The 10,338-nt window shown below is 36.4% G+C and overlaps 2 protein-coding genes across 2 annotated transcripts; one reads left to right on the top strand and one right to left on the bottom strand.

The window, feature by feature from the left end:
- Positions 1 to 639: 639 nt before the first annotated feature.
- Positions 640 to 7,073, bottom strand: LOC109047270 (dystrotelin-like). Its single transcript, XM_042725228.1, has 14 exons — positions 7,055 to 7,073; positions 6,656 to 6,730; positions 6,339 to 6,540; positions 6,178 to 6,263; positions 5,958 to 6,056; positions 5,806 to 5,879; positions 5,389 to 5,552; positions 4,986 to 5,097; positions 4,045 to 4,175; positions 3,824 to 3,959; positions 3,610 to 3,683; positions 3,345 to 3,495; positions 2,238 to 2,733; positions 640 to 1,850 (listed from the first exon to the last, which is right to left on the bottom strand). The coding sequence occupies exons 1-14, from the start codon at positions 7,071 to 7,073 to the stop codon at positions 1,747 to 1,749; spliced, it is 1,923 nt and encodes a 640-aa protein (XP_042581162.1). The 3' UTR covers positions 640 to 1,746.
- Positions 7,074 to 7,283: 210 nt separating this feature from the next.
- Positions 7,284 to 10,338, top strand: LOC109047269 (caspase-8-like). Its single transcript, XM_019064970.2, has 5 exons — positions 7,284 to 7,402; positions 8,091 to 8,440; positions 8,531 to 8,636; positions 9,330 to 9,828; positions 9,977 to 10,338. Exons 2-5 carry the CDS (start codon positions 8,114 to 8,116, stop codon positions 10,101 to 10,103), a joined length of 1,059 nt encoding a protein of 352 aa, XP_018920515.1. The 5' UTR covers positions 7,284 to 7,402; positions 8,091 to 8,113; the 3' UTR covers positions 10,104 to 10,338.

The raw sequence follows: 10,338 nt of genomic DNA, 5'->3' as shown, positions 1-10,338 counted from the left end.
ACTGGCCGGGCCCTGTAGGTCTGCCCTGACCTGAATGCCATCACTGGCCAATCAGAGAGCTGCATGATGTAACTGCACTGGGGGCGGAGCCCACACAACCTGCTGCGCTTTTCAAGGTATCTGCATGTCAAAGGAAAAACAGTTATAATTTACTTACTATGCAAAGGGAAATGTTGCACAAACCCTACGGTTTGGTAAAGAATTCTCAACTGAGACTAACAATGAAATCGATCTCAAGCTAGCTGATTATTAATAAGGCAGTCTTTTATATGCTCGGCCATCTATGTTTGACATTATAATAAGCTTCTGATTACTTAAAATGAATGTTTCTATGAAAATCTCAGCTTCTTAAAATGAAAATGTCATTGTCATCTGTGTGGGACAGCATAATTGAGGCACTTGTGATATTAAAATGATATTATTAATAGAATGGGGCTGTTTCGGTAGAGAGAGTTTGGTGCTATGCCACTGGAATAAGAGCAGAAAGAGGGTGTTTTTCTATACCATCATTGATCTACACCATCAGGTTTTTGAACTCATCTTCTAAACCCTGAGCCCGTTTATAGCCATCTCATGTTCCCATGGAAACATTGCCAAAACTACAAATAATGATAATAAAGAACTTGACAAAAAATGTAAACTTTGAGATCTTTTTTTTTTTTTTTGACATGAAACACATCATCAGTTCAGAATTCTTCCTTTTAGTACGTTCAGTACGTTCAGTTCAGACTTTGCATTCACACTGAAATTTAAAAACACTTCATATTCAATTTTTTTTCAGAACCCATAATAAGATATTAATGTTTATTTATTGTCCAACAGACTGTTATAAAATAACATCCGAGATGTCTAGTATTAAACAAAATCAATAAAAAAAGCATATAAATTTGCTATAAAATCACATTAACTATATGAACGATATCATTAATTGCTCAATATTAGATTTTCTAAATTTAATGGTAATGGTATCAGTGTCCAATATTAACTTCTGCTTATATTAGTTTTCCCTACATCATGTCTTTCAATTAAGATGCACGTAAAATGCTGAATATTTTTTTTTTCTGCTTATCTCAGGGCTACAAATGTTCATAGATGTAGTATGTGTATTCTATATAATTTTGTTTCAGAAACTTTCTTAAATAACAACTTCTCATTTACCTATAATCTATAGATTATAGTTCTGTTCTCTTAGTATTTATATTTTTGTCAAGAATAATCTAATCAAACAGTAGGCCTATATATGTTTTGCTATATGTTGTGGCTTTTTCCTTAGTTTTACTGTGATTTGATATTTTTAGACAAAATTGCAATGGCCTATAATATTGGTAAGTTATTGGTATGGGCTATAATTAAGGGTCACCTGGTCGTTGTCTCAAAATAAACCCAGAAATACCTAAATCAAAGCAAAGGCACTCTTGTCCTGAACAGCAAATAATCTGACCATGGAATGTCACAACTGACCAATTCAATTCAAATATTTTCATAGTAACAAGAATATAATCATTGCCTTTTCTGTATCATCTGAATGTAAGTATCAGTGCCTCTCTAATATTAACCAACGCCTCATTTTATATAAATAGTGAAATAAACCTTGGAGCCTAATTATTTTTAGATTTCATTAAATTGTGAATTGTCAACCATCAGTCCACTGTGAGCATCTGCTGTTATGGTTAACTTTGTGATGAAATGAGAGATGGAAATTGGCTTGCATTGTTTGCAGGTAAGGGAAAGTTCTTTTGGCTGCCATCATGCCAAACTGGTGGTTCTCACAGAAGTGACAAGATGAGAAACAGAATCTCTCACTCCCTCTGCTGCCGACATTAGCTTTTCTTTCTGCAGACTGACCGACCCTGATGGAGAGAAGACAGAAATTGGCCACAAAAATACATATTTATTTTATATTATTATTACTGAATATTTCAAAGAATTTATTAACAAATCTTAAAAACATTTGCTGCATTTTGCTCTAAGTTTGATTGCATAATTGCTGTTAATAGTGTTAATCGTCTGTTTGTTTACGTCTTTTATTGATTTTTCTGAACATTTCTACCGTATACACATAAACTGACAGTCACCACTGATAAGCTACTACTAAATATTGTAGAAACTTAATTTTCTGTAAAGTTGCTTTGCAATGATCTGTATCGTAAAAAGCGCTTTACAAATAAACTTGAATTGAATTGAATTGAATTTTGGATGTGTAACTAATTATAGACAATGCTACAAAGTATTATAAAAATGAAGGCACAAACCTGTGGCTGTATATAGAGAAAGCTCATTTCGAAGTCGCTGTACAAGCTCACAAAGTTCCTCTTCCTCATCCATCTCTGAGTCATCTGAGTCCGGGTGCTCTTCCAGAGCTAAATCAGACATGGATCGATGAAGTAAAGAAAGATTTTGTGTTTTATGGGGTAGCTCCTCCTGTAGCTCCTCCTCCTCAACTTCCTCTTGCCGCTCTGAAGCTGTACGGACATCCTCTTCTGTATCATCCAGATTTGTGAAGATGTTTTCTGATACATCATAAAGAGTCTCCTCATCCACTTCTATTCTTCCTTCCTGATATGCTTCTCTCCCCTCCTGAACCTGCTCTTCTTCACTGGAGCTGTCTTGAGGTTTTAAACACCCAGGATGAGTCCAGTCCTTTTCACTAATGCTATCATCATGTTCTGGTTGAAGGTCTGAATGGGAATGAATGTCAATTCTGAGCTGATCTCTGTCTCTCACACACAACATCTGTGACAGTGGGGAAAAAAATAACTATTTAAGAACCTGTTATATGTTACTTGTCATCTCTTGAATCTGCTTTAAAATTCAATCTATTTGGATAACAGCTTTAACATAAACCAATAAACGTAATGTTATATATGTCATATTTAAATGAATATGGCATAGTTTATTATTACCTGTTTACATTTATTAGATTATTAAATTAAAATGGATATTTTTAAACATCCATTTATATTACAAAATTATAAATAAATTCAGCATAAATGTGCATGAATGTATTCAGTTAAAAATGGTTAACATAAAATATGGAATATATCTGTGGAACAAGCAATATGTAATTAGTTAAAATGGGAAATGAGATTGAAACAAATTGGAGGTTAGCCTAGCCTATTGATTATAAATATATTAAACCCGGTTATTGTACATAAACTGAATGTGTTCTAAATATATTTAAAACACATTCAGTTTATTAGTACAGTTACCGAAATCTTACCTGTATCTTATTTGTTTCTTTATGTATAACTGACAAATACGCATTACATAACATTAGTTCATGTTAAATCTGATGGAAATATCTTAGTTTTAGTCCCAGATATTTTTGGACTGACCCCACTTACATGTCTGACTCTGTCCACTTCTTCTTCCAGATGCTGATTATGTTGGTTCAGTGCCTCCATCATGGTCTTCAGCTCAGTACATGTGTCCTCCAGTGAATCATGTTCTGACTGTGCTGCAACTCTCCACACTTGAAACTCTTTCTCCAGGAGCCTGATCATAACATCACAAACACACTGAGGCCCAATACAAAAATACAATTACAAAAACATGGTACACAAGACTCCTTTTTTTAATACAAAAAAAAATAAAAAATTTTGGGCCCACCATTTATCTCTCTGCAGATCCCTCATGGCCTTCTGAGTAACACTGAGGTCTTTTTGGAGAATAGCTGTTTCTCTCTATAACACCATAAAGGTAAAAAATAAATAAACACTGGGGCATTATTTATTATGTATCATTATGATAATCTATAGAGTGAATTTTACTTCTAGGAACCCCTTGTTGCAGTCTATAACGTGAAATGTTGCTGGTAAGTAACCTGAGGAATCTCTGTCTCCTCTGTTTGCAGGCCTTTAGACTCTACTGGAACCGCAGCAGGGGTGGCAGTCAGACTTATTTCAGGAGCATTATGCATGTCTGGATCTGCTACAGACTGCAGCGCTGGAGAAGGGGCACTGCAAAGACACATAGACACATGAAATCACCTATATGCTGTATTGCATCAATGAAAAACACTTGGTATACACGCAAAATGTGCACCTGTATTGCAGCTCTGCATTAGAGCCTGCTCTCAGGGCTCTCTTCCTCTCTGCTTCTCTCCGAGCATGTCGAGGTACCAAAGCGTGTCGAGCACTAGAGGCCAGAGACGCCATTGACTCCTTCCAGGATGGCTGAACAAAGAATAATGTATATAACCATAATATATATAACATTAAAAGAGTAGAAGTATTGTCAATTACTATTTTTGTCATTTTATTTTTCAAATAATTAATTAATTATTGATAGCACAGCATGTGCATATTTCCTGAGAATAGCTTTTGAATACATAATGGTGGTTTACTGTATGTGTGGTAAATGGTCAAATGGTTCTTGTGTCCTAGTAAACCAAATGGCTTGAAATTATAATAATAAAATACACATATTAACCATTTTGTTGCTGTATTGTATTTAATGAATTTTATTTCATTTGCCTATTCCAGCCTACAGTTCACATCACTCTATCCTGCTATGGATGCACTTATCCATAGCATGGGGGAAGTTGTGGCCTAATGGTTAGAGAGCTTGACTCCTAACCCTAAGGTTGTGGGTTCGAGTCTAGGGCTGGCGATACCACGACTGAGGTGCCCTTGAGCAAGGCACCGAACCCCCAACTGCTCCCCTAGCGCCGCAGCATAAATGGCTGCCCACTGCTCCGGGTGTGTGTTCACGGTGTGTGTGTGTTCACTGCTGTGTGTGTGCACTTTGGATGGGTGCACACAGATGCAGAGCACGAATTCTGAGTATGGGTCACCATACTTGGCGGTATGTCACGTCACTTTATGTTGTTATTAAAATCCTGGCCCAATGAAAAGCTGCTCAATGTCTAATATTTCAAATTCTATACTATTTCTAAATGAATAAACAAACAAACACAGGCATTAAGGCATTGAACTAAAAACCCTAGTTAATATATCTAAAACATCATATGCTTGTTTGCACACCTGAGTGCAATATTCCAGTACAGGATGAGAGGGCTTGTGTTTCCTGCTGCGTCCCTCAGTCAGAAAGCAGCTTTGGCACAGGTGTACGTTCAGGCATTTCAAACAGCGATACCTATGGACACGTCACACCATTATTATCTACCAGACAGCATGCATGTCAACCCCAATACAAACATACAGTAACAGTATTATTCTATGTCATATAATTTAATATTATATGTTTTCATTTTAGTTTTATTTTCAGTATTTTTTTTTTCTCTCATTTATGTTTCTTTTATTCATTATTTCAGTTTTTAGCTAACAGTAATAACCATGAAACATACATATTACAACACAGCTGTGGGCCAATGGACCAGCTTAAAACCCCATCAAGTATGTATGGAAATACTATGAAAAAGTATACCTGAGGCCAGTGATAGGAAAGGCTTTACAGGCATGGCAGCGGACTCTGTGCTGTACAGCTTCACTCACTGAAATCCTGTAGAGAGTGGACAGCCATAACAGCAGCCGGGGTTCTGACTGCAGCCAGCCAATAAAATGCCCTTCAGTCACACGTGCACTATTTACCTGAGAGAAAATTAATAAAATATTCTGCTAAATCAGGGATTTTCAAACTTTTTGTTGCCACGCACCACAGAATAGAATGGTCCTCTTGTGAGTGACAGATTTTCTAAAATTAATAATTCATTTAGAAAGTTGGTATAATTGAGTTGTTTCATGTTTTAGAAGAAGTATCTTATGCTCACCAAATCTGCATTTATTTTCATCATAAATACAGTAAAAACAGTAATTAGTTATTGGAAAAAAATATATACTATACCCCATTAAAGCAAGAGCACACTGCAGCTTCAGCTTGACCAAAAACATGGTTTTCCTGAACAACTGCTGGAACTTAACCAGACCATTTTTAGTTAGAAATTTGCTAGTATTTGTTAAAAGTGGGTCTAATTCATTGGATGGTTTTTCTCACCTGGCTGAGGTCTTCCAGCAGGATTTTGAGTGCACTTCGACTCATAGAGCCCCTGTCACTCTCCTGATGCCCATTGTAGCTCTCAGCCAGGCGGAACAGAGCTGCAAAAGACACAAACACAGACTCTAAACAATGCTGCCATGATCCTAGCAACATTACTTCATCCTGAAAGATAGATTAAATCTGAAGAGGAGATAGAAATCAAGTGAATGTGGAACAGACCTCTCTGTTTAGCTGAGAGAGTGTCTCCACAGAGGGCGATCAGCGAGGCCTCCACCGACCTGAGCAGAATAACACCAGTATGCTCTCTGAAAGAAAGCAGAAAGTTTAAAGTGCACATGCATAAATACAAAAACAGACGAATCAACAGAGTTATCTTTCACCTGTCAAACAGTTTAAAGAGAAGCCTGGTGGTTTGATCGGTGGCTTCAGGGACCGCATCATCTGGAAGTTCATGTGAAATATTCTGGAATAGATCTTCTAGATACTGCTGTACATCTGCTTGAGCAAGACTAATCACTGGTTCCCCAGAACTGCTCAAAGTATTTAGAACTGGACGCAAATCCTGCAGTGACACCAGGTGCACTGAAGATTGAAATGAAAGATTCACTATGAGATGAAAATTGCAGGTGAGCGAGATAATATAATGCTAATGCATCCAGCTGTATTTTACGTAAAAAATAAACATGGGAAAACTCACTCTGACATAGTTTTTGTAACGTGCGAAGCTTTAGAGCAGCTCGATACACTGCGGAACGAACTTCATTTGGACCTTCTATGGGAGAAATAGTGAAATGACACGTGAAAAGACCACAAAAGAGAAGACTAACAATAATTTCATTTACTGCAAAGCACAACTTGTTTCAAGAAACTGATGGGATCTTTTTCGATAATTGTAGGCTATTTTAAAAATAAAAAATATAGTTTCGTTGAGCTGGAATTGTGCTAATTTCATTTTAAACACACACTCAATATAAATAATAATTAATAAATATCTTAATATCTACAAACCCTCTCCAGCAGCCAATACTACTTTTTACACAAACATAGTGTTTGCCATTTTCAGTCTTTTATTAATGCAAAGAGGGATCAAACTTACCAGTGCTATCCAAATCCATAACAGTCCACTGCTCACAAGTTTATTTCTAGACAGCTGGGAAAATAAATAAATAGTACACTTTTATTTACATTTTAGAGTTATTGTAGGCTAAATGCTGTGTATTACACTTTTATTTACATTTTGTTGTAAATACTGTTTACAATTCCTTTAAATAAAGTATTCAAAAAACAACAAACAAAAAAAAGTTAGGTTATTACGGTTTCATTCACTATTCACTGCGGCCGATCCACCAGAAGACTTGGCAACCTTGAACATCTGGCAACCCCACACTCATTGATCTAGGCGCGGCCACACGATTTTCGAGGGAAAACATCATCTGATAAGACGGTGGGTGATTTACATGTAAAATTGTAAATGTAACATAGTATTTATTAACAACAACACATCAAAAAGCGTATATGCTACTATTACTGCACATTAGATATGCTGCGATATGTATAATTGTGCAAATAAGTTAGCTACAGCTACAGTTTCTCCATGTTCATAGTAGTCTAATTAATACAAGGAAAGCGAAATCAAAAAATAGTTGAGAAACTGCTCTATAAGCCCCTTTTTTTATCCGGTTCGTCAGATAATCGTAAACCGATCTTTTTCATACTGACTTCATAAACACATAATAGTAAATTGTCAAGTAAGTATTCCATAATATATCGAACTATTAATAAATCGATTTAAAACATAATAGTGAATTTATGGCTCACCTGAACGCTGTACGTTAACATGAAATTTCCCTTGTATGAACATCAAGCCTTGTACAGCTTACAAACTCGCGTGCACAAGCTGCTACTTAGCTGGTTTGTATTACGGTGTTAATAATGTATGAGCAGAGCTTTTATTTCACTTAGTCCACGTCAGTACTATTTGCTATTATGTTATTGACTGCTTTGTATATTGTTGTATAGCATGCATCTTTGCTTTGAGGTGAATAAGAACTATTTACTGCACTGAAGATGCTTTGGGTACACTACAATTATTAACTTGCATAGACTAACCTCTCTCTTCTTCTTCTCTCCAGTTCTTCAGGGCTGATTTTAAACTATGGGCGAAAAAGAATCATTTAACAGAATTCTCCAAAATAAAACTTTCCTCTTGGAGACTTTATCTGAAGAACCCGATATCATCTTGCAGCATGTGCAGCAGGCTAAACTTATTACTCAACGTGACTACAGGAACCTCTCAGATATTAGAAAAAGAGAGGAGAAAGTCATCAACCTACTTGACAAACTCATGGGAAAGGGCAAGGAAACATGTCGCCAGTTCATAGACCTTTTAAGACAGGACTTTATATTGGAAATGTTTCCAAAATTAAAGGATCATGCCGTTATTGCTTTTCCAGCCATGCCACACACCGCTCCAGTGCAGGAGGTGAAGTTCATATTTGAAAGATTCAGCCTACTGTAAATGTGGCAATCAAGCATATTCTGTTCCATTGATGCGCATGTGTTTTAATTTCAGGTCTCTCAATACAAAATAGAACAAAATCCACGTGGTATCTGCGTAATCATCAATAATGTAGATTTTGCAACCATGGATGAAAGAAGGGGATCAGATGAGGACCAAAGTTAGTTTTTTAAACATTTTTTGATGTATTCAGGTAGTTAGCATAAGATACTTTAAAGGAGTAGTTCATCCACAAATGAAAGTTTGTTGATATTTTCCACACCCTCAAGCATTCTAAGATATTGATGAGTTTGTTCCTTCATCGAAACAGATTTGGAGAAATTTAGCATTACATCACTTGTGCACCAGCGTATCTTTTGCAGTAAATGGGTGCCGTTGGAATGAGAGTTCAAACAGCTGATAAAAACACCACATTAATTTATTAAAAACAGCTTTTAGCTTTCACAAGATGTTAATTGACAGACTGGATTTGTGTGGATTGTTGTGATGTTTTTATCAGCTGTTTTTTCATCAACAGCTCACATTCTGATGACACTCATTCACTGCAGAAATGATGCTTAATTTCTCCAAATCTGTTCCGATACAAAGAAACAAACTCATCTACAGTACACCTTGGATGGCCTAAAAGTGGGTAGATTTTCAGCTAATTTTCATTTTGTCATGAAATATTCCTTAAACTTACTTTTAGTCATTGTGTGAGGAAAATTGAAATGATTGGATTTGCTTGGTTTATTTTTACTTTTAGAAATAGTTTTAAAAATAATTAACATTTTTATTCAGTTTATAAATATAATTTATTTAGAATTATTTGTTTGGCTGCATTGTTTGGCTTATTCTTTCTTTTAAACCCCAGAGTGTCTTGCCGAAGTGTTCAACTGGCTGGGGTTTAAGGTGGAGGAGCACAGAAATAAAACTGCAGCTGAGATGAAGAATCTCCTGAAGGACGTGGGGAAGACAGTACATGGAGACTGCTTTGTGTGCTGCATCCTCTCCCATGGCATAAAGGAAGGAGTCTGTGGAACTGATGGTGCTGTTATTTCTGTTGATGAAATACGAGAGCCTTTCAATGGCAATAACTGCCAGAGGCTAGCCAGCAAGCCCAAGCTGTTTTTCATACAAGCATGTCGTGGAAAAAGAAATCAGCAACGTGTGCATGTCCAAGCGGATGCTCCAGATGATGGAGAGTCAGAGACGGAGGAGGATGGTGGTGATTTTGATATCACAATCCCAGCAGACACGGATTTCCTTATTGCCAGGTCAACCACTGATGGTCACCTTTCTTATAGAAGTCCAGAAGAGGGCTCCTGGTTCATTCAGTCACTTTGCCGAAATCTAAAGAAGCATTGTCCAGTGTAAGTTTGTAACATGCATTTTTTTAATATTTTTTTGTTCATTATGATAATTTTAATAGACAAAGTAGAGAAAATTATAAAGGATTACATGCACAAAATCTATATGTACTATTAAAAAGTAATTTTTTATTCATTTTTATGTTTTCAGGGGTGCAGACATCCAGACCATCCTGATTAGTGTGAATAATGAGGTTAGTAGTCAGGGAATCAGGAGCAAACAAATGCCCATCCAAGAAGTCGCCATGAGGAAGAAGCTGGTCCTGCTGCCAGTGTGAACCACTCAAAGCTCCTACAGCATACAGCACTGCTTGACATGCATTACGGTTTTAAAGAATAATTTATAAGGCAGTCTATTCTTCACTGTTACATTCCTGTGTTGATGTTCTTAAAGTTTGTTTTTAAAGGGGTGCTATTATGCTTTTTCACTTTTTCAGCTTTAGTTGGTCTGTAATGTTGCTGTTTGAGCATAAAAAAGATCTGCAAAGTTACAAAGTTCAAAGTCCACTTCAA

This window comes from Cyprinus carpio, chromosome B6 (genome assembly GCF_018340385.1).
Source record: "Cyprinus carpio isolate SPL01 chromosome B6, ASM1834038v1, whole genome shotgun sequence".
NCBI lineage: Eukaryota > Metazoa > Chordata > Actinopteri > Cypriniformes > Cyprinidae > Cyprinus > Cyprinus carpio.
This window is presented reverse-complemented; position numbering and strand designations above follow the sequence as displayed.